Consider the following 21208-nt stretch of genomic DNA (forward strand, 5'->3'; position numbering starts at 1 on the left):
GGTGGGGACACAGGCTGGATGATGAAGGGTGGGGACACAGGCTGGATGATGAAGGGTGGGGACACAGGCTGGGTGATGAAGGGTGGGGACACAGGCTGGGTGATGAAGGGTGGGGACACAGGCTGGGTGATGAGGGGGAGGGAACACAGGCTGGGTGATGAGGGGGAGGGAACACAGGCTGGGTGATGAGGGGGAGGGAACACAGGCTGGGTGATGAGGGGGAGGGAACACAGGCTGGGTGATGAGGGGGAGGGAACACAGGCTGGGTGATGAGGGGGAGGGAACACAGGCTGGGTGATGAGGGGGAGGGAACACAGGCTGGGTGATGAGGGGGAGGGAACACAGGCTGGGTGATGAGGGGGAGGGAACACAGGCTGGGTGATGAGGGGGAGGGAACACAGGCTGGGTGATGAGGGGGAGGGAACACAGGCTGGGTGATGAGGGGGAGGGAACACAGGCTGGGTGATGAGGAGGAGGGAACACAGGCTGGGTGATGAGGAGGAGGGAACACAGGCTGGGTGATGAGGAGGAGGGAACACAGGCTGGGTGATGAGGAGGAGGGAACACAGGCTGGGTGATGAGGAGGAGGGAACACAGGCTGGGTGATGAGGAGGAGGGAACACAGGCTGGGTGATGAGGAGGAGGGAACACAGGCTGGGTGATGAGGAGGAGGGAACACAGGCTGGGTGATGAGGAGGAGGGAACACAGGCTGGGTGATGAGGAGGAGGGAACACAGGCTGGGTGATGAGGAGGAGGGAACACAGGCTGGGTGATGAGGAGGAGGGAACACAGGCTGGGTGATGAGGAGGAGGGAACACAGGCTGGGTGATGAGGAGGAGGGAACACAGGCTGGGTGATTGGGGGGGGAGGGGCACAGGCTGGGTGATTGGGGGGGGAGGGGCACAGGCTGGGTGATTGGGGGGGAGGGGCACAGGCTGGGTGATTGGGGGGGGAGGGGCACAGGCTGGGTGATTGGGGGGGAGGGGCACAGGCTGGGTGATTGGGGGGGGAGGGGCACAGGCTGGGTGATTCGGGGGAGGGGCACAGGCTGGGTGACAGGGCGACACAGGTTGACAAATGATCGCTCCGTCATTGGATGGAGCGATCACGTGGTAAAGGGCCGCTGTCATTGGCCCTTTACCGCAATCTGCGGGAAGCGAGATTCTGGGAGGACGTCCCTGTACGCTCTCCCAGAATAAGCCGACCGTGCTGTAGCGGTCATTGGCCTATGCCCCGGTCAGCAAGTGGTTAATCCCCACAGTCTTGGCTATCTGATAGTACCCGTGAAGCAGGGCTTTGCATTACCTACGTTCCGCAGTGTTTGGCCAAAGTCATTCCCCATGCCAGTCCCTGTGAAAATTAAGCATTGCCCCCCAAATATTTGTGTGGCTACTGGAGGTCCTCTAGTATAAGTTTGCCAAGTATGGTGCCCTGAACCCCTGTGGTTTGGGCACTACATTTATAGTAGCTTGGCCTGCTATGTTTTGTTTACAAAAGATTTATTAGAAAGTCATACAAAAGTTAACAAAACCAGATCATGACAATTACACTGCTGTAAACAGAAACAGATATTTAGGACTGTGGAAAGAGAGAGACAAAATGGGTTAGGGTGTCACAAGCATAAATTGAAAATACAGTAGAGCATCAATATACGTCTTTAAACCAGATACAAAGGTTAAACAATGTGAGAAAGACTTGTCTATCAGAATTATCAACTATTCCGAAAACAAAGTACCGGGTTAGACAGGCTATCAACAGCCTAGAGTGTCGCATAAGCCCCATTTGGCATGGAAAGTTGGCATAGATCCCTGTAGGGAGTGAAACACTTTCTCTGAAAGTCTGATGCTTTCCATTCTAGATAGGACTTGGGGCCAGGACAAAGTGTTCGATCTCCAATTTAATGCTATCATCCAATGTATGGAGGACATTAATGTATGAAAAAGTTTAGAGTTATGGATGGGAACCCCGGGGATACACGAGTATAGAAGGCAAATGGTTGGGGTAAGAGCAATACCTTGATCAGCTAAAATGGTAGCGTTTGACTAACCTTGTTCCAAATAGACTAAGTGGTCACACTTCCAAAAAAAGGTGAAGAAGGGTGCCTTCCTCTGTGCAACCCCGGAAGCACAGGGGGGACACTGAGTCATAATATATATGAATGGATCAAGGATGGAGTCAGGTACCAACTGGTGAATAACTTAAGGGGAGATTCTACTGGCGTTGGAGCGCGTGCATTTGCGCAGATTATTCATCATGCCCCTCAACTCCAGAACAGAGAAAGAGCATCCCAGGTCCTCTTCCCAATTAGACATATACTTATGTTTATCGGGTAGGGGAGAGCTGTTTAGGTGATTATATAGTAATGAAATTAAACCTTTACCCCTGGGAAGGGAACAGCAAATGTTTTCAAAGGGAGTATATGGTGGGTGCAGTGTCAGGGAATGTTGTGACTTAAAGAAATCCTTAATAATATCATAGTGGTGGAGTTCCGTCGTAGGGAGTTTGTGTATGGTTTTAAGTTGATCAAAGGTGCAAAAGGAGTTGAAGACGGAAAGGGCTTTGAGAGAGACAAGATTCCTAGAGAGCCAGGGCTGTAATTGTACTCTATCCAATGGGAAGGTGTGAGTGTCAACATCGGTCAGAAAAGTGGCTAGGGGGGAAACCTGGGAAGTCAGATTGCGTGACTCGCTACACTTTGACCAAAGCTGTAGTAGGTGGTTAATAATTTTGTTGGACTGAAATGAGTATCTCGAGGTGGTTGATTTGTTCCAAATAGCTGCTTGTAAAAAGCAGGGTGCAACTGAGGATCTCTCAAATGTTAGCCACGGTATATCTTTCTCCTCCGAATACCATTGGGCAATTTGCATATATTTGGCAGCCAAGTAGTAGGACCATAGATCCGGGAGGCCTAGACCACCCAATGATTGGGGGGAGTATAGGACCTGTTTGTTATATCGAGGCCTCCTTCCATTCCAAATAAACTTTGATAGTTGATTAAATATGTGAGTTTTTGGTACGTTTATGGGAAGAGCTCTGAAAAAAATAGTAACTTGGGGAGGATGACCATTTTAACCGCCACAACCCTACCCAGGAATGCAATATAGTTCGAAGACCAAGACTGAAGGAGGGCACTCAGTTTCTTAAAAGTAGGAGGGAAGTTGGATATGTAGAGCGATTCATAGTGGGGGGCAATCTGTACACCTAAATATTTAAAGGATTTTGTGCACCATGAAAAGGAGAAACTTTCCTTAATAGATGTTTGGCATATTTATGGGAATCAGGGAACATTTAGAAATATTAACCCCCAAACCTGAAATAGAGTGAAAATCCTCCAATTCTATCAACAACTGAGGTAGGGATAAGTGAGGCTCCGTTAAAAATAAAACGTCATCAGCATATAAACTTAACTTATATTCCTTATCATCTTTACAGTAGCTTGGCCTGCTATGTTGATCTATGGCAGGGTCGTAGTATGGAAATTTGAGGGACTACAGCTTGGACCCCGGGGGGGTCATATTTGGCATAAAGGTAGGGGAGCCTTTCTTTCACTACCCCAAACATTTGGGGTTGGTAGCCCAAAATTTCCTGGTCAACCCTTTCTAGGGCCCCCGGGCTGTATGGCGCAGCAGGGAGTGCTGGGTACTGGAGGAATCCCTTGACTCTCTTAGCTATTCAACGGTACCTGCAGAGCGGGGCTCCGCAGTTCCCATGTTCTGCGGTGGTAGGCCAAAATCTACCCCAATCCAGGTCCCTATGAAAATTTTGCATTGTCCCCAAAAAAATGAATGTGGCCCCTAGGGGATCATATAGCATTCCTGTGCCCGACATTTAAGCTAGCCTGGCCCGCTATGTTAATCTATGGTGCATTGGGGGGGGGGGGGGGAGGGGAGGATTGGAGGGCGGATGCCCGTCCGCTGCATCACCCCGGTCAGCAGCTCAAACAGCCTGGTCAACAGCTCAGGGAGCTTGGCCATCAGCTCTGACAGCCAGCCGCGAATAGGCCGAAAAGCCGCGGCCTGAATTTGGGGCTGCATCGAGGGTCCCCCACCGTAGACACAGTTGTTGAAACACCTCCAGGTGAAGGGACATTCGCCCAGACTCAGGGCCTGCTGACTGAGATAGTCCGCATGCCAAATTTTTCACCCCTGGAATGTGCCCAGCAGAGAGGGCTGGACCAAAGCAATCTGCCCACTTCTTTGGCTGCTAGGGAACTTTTGGTGCTCACTTGATTATTGACATATGCCACAGCCATGGCATTGTCCAATTGAATCCTTACCGCACACCCCTGCAGACGATCCATCCCTTGGGACAGGCAAAGCCTGATTGACCGAATTTCAAGGATATTGATCGGCTGGCTTGACTCCTCCCGAGACCAAATTCCCTGGGACGATTCTGTGCCTAAGACACCCTCCAAACCGGACAGGCTGGCGTCCATGAAAACCACTGTCCAGTACAGGGGAAGAAAGGATTTTCCCCCTGCTAGAGCGCCGGGGAACAGTGTCACCACAGCAAGGATCCCCTCGTACTCCGGCACAATAGGACCAGATTGTCCAGGGACCGAGGATTCTTGTCCCATTTGGCCACGATCTCCTTTTGCAGATTCCTGGTATGAAAAACTGAGCAAACTGAAACGCCTCGAAGGTGGAAACCATAAAACCCAACACTTGCATGCGAGTCCTGAGAGATGACCTGCGGTTGGATAACAGGAGCTGAATCGCATGCTGAAACTTCAGCAGCTTTGTTTCTGGAAGAAACATTTGAGCGGAGGCTGAACCCAGAGTCAGGCCCAATTTGGATGCAGCCAGAGCGGATTTTTGAAAAGTCAGCGTCCAGCCGAACTCTTGCAGAGGTCGCACATTGATGTCCAAATCGTTCTGTAGGACAGACGGAGACTCTGCTTGCAGGAGATATTCCAGGTACCCCAGTACCGCAATCCCCCTCTGCAAGGCCAACCCTTTTGTGAACACCAGAGGAGCTGAGGCGAGACCAAAGGGTAACGCCACAAGAAAACGCAGATGCCCGACATATATTATAATATGAAGGTAAGCGTCCTTGAAATCGATAAGAGGCCAAAAAATCCCCTTGATGAAGCGATGCCACTACCGTGCAAATGGACTCCATTCTGAATTTCTGAACCTGCATAAAAGCAGTTCAGTGTCTTGAAGTCCAAGATTGGACGGACCTTTCCCTCCTTCCTGGGGACAGTCAACAGGTTTGAATAAAACCCATGAAAATGTTCAGACTCTGGAACTGGTACAAGGACTCCTCGTGAGAGCAAATCCTGAACCGCCCAGCGAAGGACCTGCAGCTGATCCGGGGACAGGCGCAAGTTGAAAGGAAAAAACCTTGCAAGGACCGAAACTCAATCTTGTAACCGGACTGGATCAACTCGTAGACTCATTTGTCTTTAATCAAGGAGGTCCACGGGTCCGGAAAGAAGCAAAGACGACCCCCCACCCCATGTACAGGCGAGGGCGCCCCTTCAGGCAGAGGACATGTCTGAGGCCAGCGGAGCCCACTTTTGATTTACCAACCCAGGGTCTCTTTGGAACCTCCCGAGAATATACCAGAAAATTTAGAACCCTTGTCCTGTGACCCCAGGGGCTGAGAAGACAGGAACACGTTTGCGATGAGGCTCTCTGCTTTTAGTCACCTGCAAAAGAAGGGTGCTCTTACCTCCCGTAAGACCTTTAATGATCTCCTCCATAGAAACTCAGAGCAAGCAGTCCCCCACAAAGGGGAGATCTGTCAGAACCTTTTTGGACGCCTTGTCCGCAGACCAACATTTCAGCCAAATCATGCAGCGAAGAGTCACCGCTGTCACAGACACCCCGCAGGTCAAAGGGGGTTGCATCCAGAGAGGCATCACAGCTATACTGTAACCCCTATATCAACTGATCCGCCAGCTCAGGGGGATGCTGACCCTCTTCCAAATCATGTTGTAGAAGCTTTGCCTATTCCGTCAAAGTCTGGAAGACCAAGGTTATGGCAAATACAGGTCTCAAAATTGAACTTGCCACAGTAAAAAAGGCAGCGAACCAGAGATTCTGCCTTCCTGTCTACAGAGTTTTTGAAATCAGTGCCTCCACCAGCGCCTTTTTTTTGCGCAGAATTAGTGGAAGAGTAATCATCCTCACTGTCAGAGCACTCAAACTGAGTGGACGCAGACAGACACCGTGGGGTGACTAGCGTCCGCTGCGGCCAAATCAGCCTCAGAATCTGAGGATGCAGGTGAAGGTGGGGGGCGCTTTTTGCTAGGTCTTTTTTGTAGAGCCATATCCACGTTGGACACCAGGGACTGCAGGACCGCCGTCATGGCCGCCAGGGCAGACTGAGACACAGAGGGTCCCCCAGCTTGCGGGAGTAGGTCAGGTGTTGACACGTGCTCTAGGGACTCCAAAGAAACCTGGGGATCGCCAGCAATAACTGTACAAAAAAAGCTGTAAAAACGCTGTAAAACCCCCCCACCGCTGCACGGATGGCAACACAGGTCCCAGCACACCAAGCAGCGCTGCTATTGCAGAAGAGGGAGTATGTACAGCCCCAGGGACTCACCACCACTGACTTAGGAGGGACAGAGAGCGCCAAGCTGTCTGCTGCACGCCGATCAGAAAGGAAGAGCTAAAGGATATATCCCCAACTAGAGGCCCATCGCCGAGCGCCGCTCCATTCGGCTACAAGAAAATGACCACCGCATTGATTTAAGTGGGAAACCACTAAAATATGGACCGCAGGACTACACAAACATGGCCGCCGAGCTCCCATGCAGTCAGCCATGGGAAAACTGCAGAACCACGTGGCAGGCACGTGACTCCCGGGACCCTTCAGGTACTTGGGCCTAGCAAGGGACCCCCCCAGGAATTTTTCCCAAAAATACGGCAAATGGAGCTGCTGCAGCACGTCCGTAACATGGTGAGTGAAACTTAGACTTCCTTGTTTGTAATTTGTTCTGTAACTAAGACATTTTCATTAATTTACCATTTTTAATGGCCTCCTTCCAGCTTTCCCTGGCCCCTCTTTTAACCCTGTGTTTGATTAAGAGTTTTCTATTGTGTGCCGAGACTCTCTGGGAAAAAGATGTAGGTTCCTTTGAGTGAGAGCAATGGGAGGATGCAATGCAGGCCGTCTTTCCTCATTTATTGCGATGCAACAATTGTCCCAATTGTATATTCTCCTTCGAGTCCACCATACACCTTCCAAACTGTATAAAATGAGTGTCTTATCTGAGCCAATATGTAAGAGAGACCATGTTGACTTAGTTCACATGCTATGGGGCTGCCCTAAACTGCACCTTTACTGGAAAGGGGTTATTGCCACTATAAACAGTGTAATTCAAGTCACGGTTAGGGAGGATACCAAACAATTTTTACTTGGAGGACTTGGTGACTTGCAGGTACAGGACCGACAAAGTGAGGCACTAGCCTGGGCGTTGTTCCATGTCCATAGATTGATTCTGCTGAGGTGGAAATCTGCAGAGCCTCCCTCGCATTCTGAATGGGTTAAACAAATGGGTGAAACACTCAGGCTGCAGAGATATATCTATTAACCAATTCCGGACGGCCCATCGTGTAAATACGACGGTACTTTGGCACTAAATACCAGAGTTATGCCAGCAGTTAGCTGCCATATCCTCTGTATTTTTTTTTTTTTTTTTATACAGATGGCGATCCGGAATCTGATAAAAGCAGTCCCGGCAGCTGATTCTCAGTCGTTTTCCCCACTTCCTGGAGCCAGCAGGAGGGGCAGACATGATCAGATCTGGTGTAGTGATGGCCACCCACTCGGCTCTACACCCTTGGAGGACCGGAGCGATGTCAGACGTCACTTTCGCCTAACGGCCTTAAAGTGGCCAATTTTTTTAAATAGGCAAATGTAAAATTACATTTCTTTTGCTCTTAAGTGTAAATGTGAGATCTGAGGTTTTTTTGACCTCCGATATCACAATAAAGAGGACCAGTCATGCTTATTTCTAATACAAGAGAGGTTTACATTCCTTGTAATTGGAATAAAAGTGAAAAAAAAAAAAATAACAAAAGTGACCGTGTAAAAATAAAAAGTAAAATAAATAAGAAAAAAAAATAAAAAATTTAAAGAGCCCCATCCCTCTGAGCTCACGCACAGAAGCAAGTCGCACCCACATATGTAAACGGTGTTCAAACCACACGTGTGTTATTGCCGCCAACTTGTAGTTATTTGGATGTTGTTGGTATTGCTATTTTGTATGATGCTATGTCATTTCTGACCTGGAAACAGTTTGTTGTTGTTGTGGACACAATTCGGTTTCTTTCAATAAACCTTTTCGGATTTAAAAATATATATATTGATTTGAAATCGGGTCACTCTCTTTCAAACACACTATTATCACCATGATGTTGTCATGCATGTCCTAATCTTAAAGTATATTCCGATAAAGTATCTAGATGGTGTCAGTCAAAGATGATTCAAATTATATTACCATGCGGTGCTTCATCACTAAACTGTACCATGTATGAACACTTGAAGTAGTGATGAGATTATAAAAAGTATTGCAATATTTAAATGTTTTTTCAAAGGAGGACATGTATTGAAATAGCAGCTGAAAGGAGAAATTTTACAGAGGAAGTAAACCCTCCTCTGCAACTTGTACCTATAGGTAAGCCTATGATAAGGCTTACCTATAGGTACTGTAAATATCTCCTAAACATGTACCGTTTAGGAGATATTTACCTTAAATTAAGCCAGTGACATCACTGGCACATGCGCTCTGCAGGAACAGCCGCTGGTGCCGTTCCTTCAGAGCCCCGTGCTGTGACCATCGGCTAACGTGCGCATGCGCGGGAGTGACGTAATCGCAGGTCCAGCCAATCAGATGGCCGGATGCTGCGAACCCGGAAGAAGGGTGACAGAACATGTCACCCATGGGAGAGGTGAGCGCTCAGCGCTTTGTTCTAAGGTAAGTATATCATAATGAGCTAGTATGTGATGCATACTAGCTCATTATGTGTTTGTCTTTCAGGTGTACTTTAAAAAAAAAAAATAAATTCTGAGGTTTACAACCTCTAAGCTGGCTATCAGACAAAAAAAAAAAAAACAGGTAAACATTTAAAAAAAGGTAGGCAAGTAGTAAAAAGCCAGACAGCTATTGCAAACCAGCATCCACTCTTACCGATCTGTGTCTTTATTCTCTTCCTGTAAAAGGTCCAGTGGAGAGGAAGGGAAGTCAAAGAGAGAACCAGATGTTCTTGAACTTCCGTCACAAGAATCGATGGAATTAACTCCTTCTGTAGTAAATTTTGGACCTAAAACAGATGCAGTACATAACATATGAGCAACAGAGATTCTAATAAAGAAAAGGCAAAATGTAGCAGAGAGAATCTCTTACCTCCCTCCTGTTCCCGGCTACCATCAGGTGAGCTAAAGCCTGGACCAGTACTAGGTGGTGGAGAAAACAGGTTCAAAGACCCGTCAGGTCCATCCATAGAGCCTCCACTGGTTCGCAATCTGCCCTCTGCAGGCTCAGGACTGCCGGATGAGGATGTTGATAAGTGCTTGGGGTGCTTTTGCATTTGCATAGCCCTGGAAACTGCAGCAAATTTTAAACTTTTAAATTATAGCTGGATAATTTATCCTCACATACAGTAGCAGAAATTATTAACATTAGTGAGTGCAGTGGGCAAAAAGAAATCCTGTTACTAAAAATTGCAACTAAAAGCACAAAAAAAAAGTCAAATATGAAAAGCTTATCTGCTGTGTTTTGCCATGTTATAAATTTAATTATTTTTTTCCATTTCCTATGTGCTTTTAAATTTGCCAGAAAATGTGACCACTCTAAGAAGAATGAATTTCCTAGCACAATTAAACAACACAAAAGAGGCAGCGCCAGTGGAAAGTCTCTACAGCACAATAAAGAGTCCATATAATGAGTGATCAAGAGGAAACACTGCACACCAGTGGCTAACAGATGGAAATATTAGTGTCACACAGCACCAGGTGCGTATAAGGTAATCTGCTTACCAGACGGTGTTGACTCTCACATTATAGAGAAGCTTGAAAATTAAGGAAAGATGGTATTCACATGTTCTCACTATGTTGTCTGTCACAACCAACGAAGATCTAATGAAAACCTTTGTGCGTCCGCTAAAGTGCAGGATCACCGGGAAGCTGTTGGGCTGAAGATGTTAGTGGCCAGAGGGCTTGTGGGGGATTACAGCGCTGGAGAACAGGTGAGTATTGTTCCGCTTTTATTTATAACAAAAGTGGAACTATACTCACTTTCCACTGGAGCTGCCTCCTTGTGTTGTTCCTTGCATTTTCAAGCTGGTGTTGACTTCTCTATAATGTGAGAATCAACACCGTCTGGTAAGCAGATTACCTTATACTCATGTGGTGCTGTGTGACACGAATATTTCCATCTGTTAGCCACTGGTTTGTGGTGATTCTTCCGATTCTCTCATTATATGGACTGTTTATTGTGCTGTAGAGACTTTTTCTACTGGGGCTGCCTCTTATCTGTTATTTAATTGTATGGTGTGTAATCTAACCAACTCTGCTGGCTGCCTATATACCGTTATTCCAAGCGCAGAAATTTTTTCATTTTTGTAATTCCCTAGCACAGCCCTAGTTCCTTCTCTCTACTACAACTTCATAGCCCTTTCCTCTTCTAGGAGGATCTCATTACTCTCTATGCTGACCTAGCTCTTTTCTCCCAACATAATCTTTTATACAGCTGTTGAAGCAGGAGCAAAGGGGAAACCTATAGAGTGACAATTCTGTTCTGCTGGAGTTGCTATCATATCCAAGATGGTGACACCTAGCATCCCTCTCAGGGCTTTTGGATGCCTACACAAGGGAGGATTTTACAGGTAGATAACATGCATAGCATTTGTTACAAATGTAATCATATGGAAAGAATTTCCATTAAAATGTATGGTCTGGCGACCTGGTCTCTTTAAAAACTAAGTTCACCTTTTTATTAATATTTATAATTCACTAATGTATGAAAAAAATGTACACAAAGCTTTGCAATAATGTTTAATGCGCCGCAGGTGTAATGCTGAGGCTTCTGCAGACTGTACTTCTAAGCTGAGGTCAATACTTGAAGTACAGACTTTCAGTTAGAAGAGTTTAGGAAGTATGGCTGATCCACAAATGATATGATGTTACCACGATACTACACCCAGCCAGTCCTCCTGCAAACTAAAACAGGCAGCTGAAAGTGTTCCAGAAGAATGCATTTGGGAAAACTCACAGTGTGGGAGCCAGGGAGCGTGCATAGTCTGTGATTGTGCCTGGGAAGGAGGAGGGAAAATGCGCTTTAACATTCATCTGCCGAGATGGCAGATGAAGTGTAGTTTTTGCGTGGGACTGATGGCAGATACGACTCATGCTGCTGTGCGAGGCACAGAGATGCACTGCCACACTAGTTTTGAAAAACAAAAACAGATGAAACAGAAGGTAAACTACCCTAGGATTCTGGTAAGAGTGTAATGTAAGCTGATTTCTGTGGTAAAGTATGCTCCAATGCTTCATATCACACCTCAAACATGGGGAGGAAGGTGAACTTATGCTTTAACCTTGATAATAGGTCTAGAGATTACAACGTACTTACTCCTGGGCAACTGCCCCACCACCCAACAAGGGCAAAGGGGTAAACAAAAAAAGGGATTGTCATAAGACCATAAAATGCAAACTGAAGGCCAAGAGCCAGGTCACACTATGACTGATTTCCTGAACATTCAATTATTCTGAATGCCTTCGCCACATACAAATTGATCACGGATGTCAGATAAACTGATCACGGATGTCAGATAAACTAATACATGACAGTCAAAATTGTTGAAAACTCTTTGCAAGAAGCTGTTTTCAAGGATCATTTCAAGCTTGTCCCTCACGTGTAAATGTTTTGAAGCCTGTGTATTAATTAAATCTGTCAGGGTATGCGAAAACCCGCAAAAGTTGTAAGAAGCAGCAAATGTTTCCTCTTAGAGCTACAGATATGCAACGGTTAAGTGGCTGTCTCCGTACATCTGCTGTTACAAGCTCTGCTACTGTCGGGGCATGCCAGCCTAGTAATGGTCACAACAGGTGGCTAGATTTGGGAAGTCCAGAGATGACATTAGTCAATGGTCCATTCAGCTTTGTAGTATCTGCAAATAAAAATCTAATTTGTATACACTTACCATTTTATTTTGTAATCTTCTCATTCAGACTGAAAAAATACTCATTCCAAACTTCATCAATTATTTCTGCAACTGTCCCTATTTGAATGTTTATTTTTGCACAAATCGCACACACTCTTGAAGAGAGCTGATCTAAATCATACATACTTGCATTACTATCTTGCCGGCTGGGTCTCCTTGGAGGTCCCAAAATGCTGGAAAATCCTCTACGTTTCCACTTTTCCTCTCCTTCTTTTTCTTTCTTCATGCTCTGCTAAAAAAGACAAAACCACCGCACAAGAAATACGTCAGATGCATGAGGACAAAGAGATTCAGTTACAAACTTTTCAGCTACAATCATTATAAAGATACCAAATTCATATATTTTTTTTAGAAGCCGAATAATAACTGATCTTATCGAGAACATCCATTAATAAGATGAATCTATACGCACAGCATTCAAGAGGGCAGAATATATGAGCAATAAATATTCAGGTTATGAATTCCACCAAAGCCTAAGAAACCTTCACCTAAAATAGCCAATTAAGCTGCATACTGAATGTACATAAAATGTCAAACATTCCAAGCTCTGCACAGCATTAGGAATATTTTAAACTTTTATAAAATGACAGTAGTATCCTAATCTAAATTAGCATGTTGAAATTTTACTAGGCCTTCATAGACAAAAACATTTGTAAATTCCTGCTTTCAAGCATAACTTGTCAAATGATACAGAGCAGCTAAGTTGCTTAGTACTGCTATCTTTCAGCTCTCAGGTTTTGAATTTAAAGTGTATGCAAACACAAACAATGAACATAGCTTACTTGCTACCCTTTGGTCTGTTAAATATACAATTGAAAGAGTTTTGTTATATCTAGTAATTATCCCTCCTGGCTATTATCTTGGGACTACAGAATGATTAAGCTGGCCATAAATGTTGCGATTTTTGGTTGCAGGAAAGAAAATTGCTCCATTCTCCCATCAACTCAGTCAGTGTTGATGAAGCAATTCCTCCCAGAGAGCTCTTGTGTTCTCCCGGGAGGAAAAGCTGTCTCGGCCTGGAGAACACAGTGATTATTCCTAGCGGCTATAGCCGCTGGCAATAATCGCATTAAAGATCAGACAGGCTGGTTGTACCCAAGTTGACCAATTGGTCAACTTGGGTGAAATTGGCCTGCCCATACATGATTGGAATTTCAGCCGGTCCCTGATGAACTGGCTGAGATTCGAACAGTCTTTGGTCGGCTTTAGTCTCTATGTTGTTCAGAATCAGACAATGGCAGATCAATGGGTATTTTTCTGTACTTGCAGAATTTTTATCGGGATAAAACATGGGCAAAATGTGCATGTGTTGCAGATATGTACCTAATATATTATTTTTTTATATTTTGCCCTGACACACTTTAAACGCCAGCAGGTTTCTATATGTATAGAGCTTAGATATTCCATTGCTTGTGGCCAAAAGCATGCTGGTAGAGTACCTGGCTTTTGCCTAAACTGATCCTAATGTGTGGTGAGAAGGTTGCCTGTATGACTGTGGCGGGGAAGACAGTAGGCCTAATTAGAGATATGACTGATCTAACTAGTGATATGTGTTAAGCTAGTCCTACACAGAGAAATTTGACTGGTTCAGCAGAAACGGAATGAATTTTGATTGTGTTAGGCCGTCTCTGCTCGATAGAAGTCTAGGGTCTGATTGACTTCTGTCGAAGAAACGTGCTTGAAGACTTTTCTAGATCAGCGTCTGCAGGTCAGTGTGTTTCAACAATGGCGGTTCCTGCGGCGTTTCCATCCATCTTGTCCATCTTTTAATTTAAAAAAAAAAATGACCATCTATGGCCAGTTTTAGTGTCATATAAAGAAATTATTCTGTCCAAACTGACACTAGCGAGTGCCCATGTTTCTGTAGGATATATTGAAAAATCTTTAGAGGCCATGCATGCTTGATGTGGGTGGTCTGATGCCAATTGCGAAACGCTGTGACAAATGTAGACAGAATAGATGCACAAATAAATGTTTTACTGGGGAAAAATAAAGTTTGACCATATTGCATAATTGTGTAGAAATGCAGTCACAAAAAAATGTAAATAAGGGTACACATGCAAAAAAACAAAAACAAAAACACTTAGGCCTCTTTCACATGAACGATCCAATCAGTTCTGCGTTTCAGTTTTTTAGGCGGATCAGATCAGATCCTCCATGCATCCCTATGGGGCAGCGGGTGTCAGAGGAGACATGTCCGCTGACACCCGAATCCGATCCCGTCTGTGAAATCCGGACGGATGGAAACCCTATTTTCCATCCATCCAGGGGATCAGATGAGAGCTGACAGGTGGTCTGCTCTCATCCAATTCCCCCATAAAGAGCAGTGGGGCTCTGAAGCCTCCCTCTCTGCACACAGTTTGAAGGAGGGAGCTCTCCCCTGCCTGCTCAGTGGGGATCAGTGTATCGATCCCCCTCTGAGCAGCACGGAGTCTGCCGATGGAAGCGGACCATGTGAAAGAAGCCTTAGTTTACATTTTGGATTATTTTTTTTTAAACCGACTAAAGCAACTACATTGTAGCTTAACTTAAGCCAATCTCAAGAAAAGCAATTTAATACATCGCATCAGTCTAACCACTTGCTGACCGCCCGCTGCATATATACTGCGGCAGGCTGGCTGAGCTGCACGAATCAACGTATGGGTACATCGGTTCGCAGGAGTAGTGCTGGGGGGCAAGCGGGGATGCTGATCCATGGGGTCGGGCACCCGCAATTGCTCCCCGCTGAGAGAGAAGGACGGTCAGTTGTTGTAAACACGGCTAACCGTTCTTCTCTGTGAAATAACAGTCTGTGATCCTTCTATACAAGATCACGTTTCTGTGGTCATTTCACAAGCCCATCCCCCATACAGTTAGAAAACACTCCCCTAGGCTCACACTCAACCCATTGATCACAACTGTGTTAACCCCTTCCCTGCCAATGTCATTATTACAGTAACTGTGCATATTTTTAGCACTGATTACTGTAGTAATGTCACTGGTCCCCCCAAAAGTGTCAAAAATGTCAGTTAGGGGCAGATCTGCCAGCCGTAATGTCGCAGTCCCTCTAAAAATTGCAGATCGCCGCCATTATTAGTAAAAATAAATAAAAATGACAAATCTTTCCCCTAGTTTGTAGACGCAGGGGAATGTTATATAGCAGAATGGAAAAAAAATATATTTTTTTTTTTCCAGAATTGTTGCTCTTTTTTTGTTTATAGCGCAAAAAATAAAAATCCCACTGGTGATCAAATACCACCAAAAGAAAGCTCTATTTGTGGGGAAAAAAAGCACATCAATTTTATTATTTCAGTACAGCGTCGCACGACAACGCAATTGTCCGTTAAATTAACGCAGTGCCGAATTGAAAAAAACGGCCAGGTCATTAAGGGGGCAAATCCTTCCGGTCCAGAACTGGTTAAAGCTCGTTTAGCATTACTTCTGTGGATCACAGGAGTGCAGTTCGCTCTGCACTTCTGTGACCCATTTTCAGCAGACAGCGGGCTGAGACCTGCTGTTGGCTGACATTGCAGAATCGGTCTAGGCTCTGGAAAGATTGTGAATATATGGTTGGGATCCACCCACATACCTGGACAAGCACCCGGCTCAGCCTCTCAGGAAGTCGCTGAGAGGCTGAGCCATCCGCTTCCGCCCCCTCCACAGACCATCTGATCGTCACCAGCTCTCTGCGCAGGGAGCCCAGAGAACCGAGTGATTGGCGGTGTTTGATCGCTCGGTTCACAGTCTGTCTTAGAGCTGGCGGGGACAGATGTAGGATCAGACCAATGCTGCATTCACCGAGGTAAGTATGAATCTAAAAAAATAATCAAACCTATACTTCTTTTAAATAAGGTGGCTGCATGTGGGTTTTTCTTTTTTTTTAACTTGGTAATCTTGTAAACCACACATGCTCTTTCCCTCAATTTGCATCATATCTATAGAGCAGGGATCTCCAAACTACGGCCCTCCAGCTGGTGCATAACTACACATCCCATGAGACATTGTAAAACTCTGACATTCACAGACATGACTAGGCATGATGGGAGTTGTAGTTCCTGAACAACTGGAGGGCCATAGTTTGGAGACCACTGTTATAGAGGAATAGTTGGTTGCCCATGATTAAGCTCCAGAGGCGGAGTGAAATGGGGTGTGGCCTGGTTGGATCCCAGGCTGAGGTTGGTATACACCTCCTTCCAGGGTTTTGCTGTGATGTGCGACTTTTAGGACTTCCTTCCCTTACTGTATCAATGGAGGAAGCCATGGTTGTCATGCAGGCTGAACTGCAAACATGTCTGCCCTTGTTCATTAAATATTGGGTGCGGAGATTAGAAAACTGCATTTCTGGCATGATCAACCGGTATTTTCTGTACTTCTGAAAATGAATGCAGCCACCACTGCCACGGTCATCCTGGACCCACCCAAGCCTGTTCCCAGACAGTGAAAGGAGAAGCAGAGATAAGGGTATCTCTCTGCCACTCTGCTTTCTCCTCCCATCAGCAAGTTTCTTGTCAGCACAAACTGGCCATTTGTACCACTTCTTCCTCACACTCCAGCCTGCTGTAGAGGCTAATATCAAGTCAAATTCAGGTACTTACTATACACTGCCTGCATTTAAAAAACAAATGAATACATTAATTATTAGAGAACTGCATTAGTGTCTTTCATATTTGCCTGCGATTTGTCAGCTTTAAGTGAGCTAAGCAATTGTCTAAGGGCCAGTTCACACCAAAGAAACGTAGTCTGGATGCGTTCCAGATGCTTTTTTGCATGCACGTTTTTGAAGTGATACGGTGCATTTTTTCTTCATCTTAAATAAGGATATGTGTATTCAGTGTGTTTTACTACAATTTGTAGTTTGTACAATTCAGTGCAGAAAAAATGCAGCATGTTCTACTTGCATGAAAACACACATGAAAAACATATAACCTACTCTCTATGCGTTTCTAATGCCGAAAAAAAACACACTGGACTGCATGTGGTGTGCACTGGCCCAAAGAGGACAGAGGCTGGCATTTGGGCACCAATGTAACATTTTTTAAATTTATTTGAAATTTTATTATTCAGTTGCTACTCTACTGCAAAAGGATTGACATAAATGACATTTTAAAATAATTTTTATGGACATTTTACTTAAGGATATCTATATTTTAAGGACAGTAGATTCGTTTTTTGGTGGGGGGAAGTCTGGGCTAATTGTTCTTGATGGCAGTCTCTCCGCGCTGTAAACATGAAAATTAAACAAGGCACACTAATTTCTCTGACATCTAAGCTAAATCCTCACCCACGTCTTTATACTAAAATAGCACAAAAAAAGGGGAAAAAAAAAAAATTTTGTAAAGTCTTACCGTAAAATTATTTTCTCTGAGTCCTCTGACAGTCGTCGCCTCTCTTAATTCATTACGATTGGGTAATGGCTGTGCACTCTAGGAGTAAGCTAGGCAGTTATTAAACAGTTAATAACAAAGGTTTACTTAACCAGACACACCTCTAGGGGGCTGTCCCTCAGACATTATCCCTCAGCTACTTCCTGTATCTTATCAGTTTCGTAGCAAGGCAAACAACCCCATATCTATAAAAAAAAAAAAAAAATAGAAACCAGAGGGGCGGGGGCGGGGGCGATGACAGTCAGAGGACTCCGAGAAAATAATTTTACGGTAAGACTTTACAAAAATTCTATTTTCTCTTACGTCCTCTGACAGTCGTCGACTCTCTTAATTCATTACGATTGGGATGTCCCAAAGCAGTACAAAGGTGTGAGGGGTGGGGAAAAAACGCAACCATAAAGAGGTGACGAAGGCCACCCTAGGCAAAACATTGCCTGTAAAGAAACTGGAAAAAAAAAAAACAGGACAACAAAAAAACAAAGAGCCAAAAAACTCTTCAAACAACTGCCGCACTAAAAACTGTGCGGCCAAAAGAAGCATCCGAGGATGCCAAAACATCAAGTTTGTAAAACTTTGAAAAAGGCGTGCACAGACGACCAAGTCGCCGCCTTACACACCTGAGCCACAGAAGCCTGATGGCGAAAAGCCCAAGAGGCACAGATGGCTCGAGGGGAATGAGTCTTTACAGGGAAAGGATGCACCTGACCATTAACAGAATAGGCCTTAGCCACAGTCTGTCTGACCCATTTTGAAATGGTCGCTGCGGACGCAGCTAAGCCCTTCCGAGGTCCCTCAGGAAGAACAAACAAGGAATCAGATTTCCGGATAGACTCCGTGGCAGATAGGTAAAACCTAATAGCCCATACCACATCTAAAGAATGCAAGGCCACTTCTTTAGGATGCTTAGGCTTTGCACAGAGCGAAGGCAGAACAATATCTTCACTAAAGGTGGAAGGAAAAGACCACCTTGGGTAAAAACGCCTGATTTAGTCACAAGACTACCTTGTCCCCATGTAGCACCAGGTAGGGTGAACGACAAGACAAGACTGCTATCTCAGACACTCCGCGAGTCAATGTGATAGCCATTAAGAAGACAACCTGCTGGATAAAACCAGCAGAGAAATATCTCTGATGTCCTCAAAAAAGAGATCGTTGTAAAACTGACAATACTAAAATCAAGTCCCAAGGAGGCACCGGAGCCTTCCTTGGGGGGCCAAATGGCGCACCCCCTGAATGAAGGTGCGAATAAAAGGATTGGTCGCCAGGGGGCGCTGGAAAAGGACAGCCAATGCCAACAACTGGCCCTTAATCGTGGTCAGCGCTAAACGCTGATCTACCCCTAACTGTAGGATGGCCAAGACCTTCGCTACCGTGAAGGCACGCGGGGGAAAAACCCTGCGATTCCCACCAAATAAAATAGTCTTTCCAGGTACGATAATAAATCTTCCTGACAACAGCTTTCCGAGCCATCAGTAATGTAGGGATGACCGCATCAGGAAGACCCCTATCTCTTAAGAGTTGGCTTTTAACAGCCACGCCGTTAAAGCCCAATGACTGTAATGCCGCATAGAAGATCGGCCCTTGAGACAGAAGATCGTCTCTCAATGGTAGCCGGCAAGGAGGTTCGACGGCCATTTGTGCAATGTCTACATACCATGACCGGCGTGGCCAGTCTGGTGCCACCAGAACCACCGAGACTTGTTCCGACGCCACTCTGCGAAGGAACCTGGATAACAGTTGAATCGGAGTAAAGGCATACATCAGTCGATACTGATGCCAAGGAATTACCAACGCACCCGTGGCGTCTGCCATAGGATCGTGTGTTCTGGACACAAACCTTTTTAGTTTGTTGTTCAGACAGGATGCAAACAGGTCCACGTCCGGAGTCCCCCACCGGGTACACAGGATTTGAAACGCCTCTGGATGTAGGGACCATTCCCCCTGGTCCAGGGTCTGGCGGCTCAGATAGTCCGCCTGCCAATTCTCCACTCCCGGAAATTGCCGGGACATGCGTTTCGGCCCAATTTAGAATTTCTATCACCTCTGAGGTTGCCCGGGCACTTCTGGTGCCCCCTCGGTGATTGATGTAAGCCACTGCCGTGGCGTTGTCCGTCCGTACTTGGTCTGGACAGCCCTGAAGTTGGGATGTCCACCAGAATAAGCAAAGCTTATCGCACGAAGTTCCAACACGTTTATTGGAAGTAAGGTCTCCTCCATGGACCACCGACCTTGGGCAGACAACTGGCCCAGTACTCCACCCCAGCCCAAAAGGCTGGCATCCATGGTTATCACTGTCCATAACAGAGGCTGGAATAACCGGCCCTGAGTCAAGGCTGGCGATTGGAGCCACCACAAGAGATTTAGTCTCACTCGATGACGGAGAGAAATTCTCCGGTCCAAGGACCGAGGAGTTCTGTCCCACCTGGCCAGGATCTACGCTTGTAGAGATCCGTTGTGAAATTGAGCTAACGGGCAAACGGAACGGCTTCGAAAGCCGACACCATCAGACCCAGCGACCGCATACAGGTCCGCAGGGAGGAGAAATCCTTGTCCCTAAGGGACTTGATCTCTACCTGTAGAACCCAAAGTTGTCCTCTGGAAGAAACACTCGAGCCTGGGCACAGTCCAGGACCATACACAGATAGTGAATACGCGCACTGACGGAGTCAATGTCGATCGTTGGAAGTTTACGGTCCACCCAAACCCCTGGAGCATCTGGATTGTCAACGACAGATCCTGCGACAGGGTTGCAGCTGTGCTGGACCTCAACAGGTCGTCATCCAGGTAACCAAGGACAGAAATCCCCTTAAAACGCATTAAAGCTAAAACAGGGGCCAAAACATTGGTGAAGACTCTGGGAGCTGAAGCGAGGCCGAAGGGCAACGCCACAAACTGAAAATGCTCCCGCGCTACTGTGAAGCGGAGATATTGCAGTTACCCTCGAAAATAAGGATGTGGAGATATCCATCCTGCAAGTCGATGCAGGCTAGAAAGTCCCCTGGACTCAGACGCCACTACAGATCTGAAAGAATCCATGCGGAACTTCTGCACCCGCACATAGCGTTTTAGTGACTTCAGATCCAGAATAGGACACACTTTCCCCTCTTATCTGGGGACAGTGAATAGGTCGGAGTAAAAACCCCGAAATCTGTCCTGCACAGGTACTGGTATAATGACTTCCTGGGTGAGCATGTCTTGCACCGCCCCCCGAAGACCGTCGAGGCAGTCTGGAGACAAGCTGAGGTTTGATAGAAAGAACCTGTCTGCAGGGAAGAATCGAAAACTCGATCTTGTATCCCGAGAATCAGCTCGTGAACCCACCTATCCTGAATCTTGGACAACCAAGATTCCTGGGACCACTCAGACGCCCCCTCACCCCTGCTATGGGTGAGGGTGTCCCTTCATGAAGAGGTGGATTCGGTCGCCGAACCAAGTGTGGTCTTGGGTTTGCCTGACCACAGTGCTTTGAACAGCATAATCTGCTCCAAAGTCAGGCACCTTGTCAGTTAGGCCATACGAGCTAGACTGACCACCTGGGGTTCAACGGTCCCATTATGCAGCGCCCCGACGGCGCTAAAGGACCCCCATTGTTACGGGGAGGTTTTATCCTTCGCGGCCTGGGATAGAAGAGTACTCTTACCCCTTAATCATGTCATCTAGAGTGT

At 46.1% G+C, this 21208-nt stretch overlaps 1 protein-coding gene across 1 annotated transcript in view; it reads right to left on the bottom strand.

Annotated features, from left to right (window-relative positions):
* The window catches only part of ARHGEF12 (Rho guanine nucleotide exchange factor 12), a 506356-nt gene that overhangs the window by 147495 nt on the left and 337653 nt on the right, over nucleotides 1–21208 (bottom strand). Inside the window, exons 21-23 of the mRNA XM_082273891.1 lie at nucleotides 12307–12412; nucleotides 9363–9563; nucleotides 9147–9279 (exon numbers count right to left, since the gene is read on the bottom strand). Of these exons, the coding sequence (XP_082130017.1) occupies nucleotides 9147–9279; nucleotides 9363–9563; nucleotides 12307–12412 (440 nt within the window). The remainder of the gene's footprint in view (nucleotides 1–9146; nucleotides 9280–9362; nucleotides 9564–12306; nucleotides 12413–21208) is intronic.

The sequence above is a fragment of the Pelophylax lessonae genome (assembly GCF_965119305.1).
Source record: "Pelophylax lessonae genome assembly, chromosome: 12".
Classification (NCBI taxonomy): Eukaryota; Metazoa; Chordata; class Amphibia; order Anura; family Ranidae; genus Pelophylax; species Pelophylax lessonae.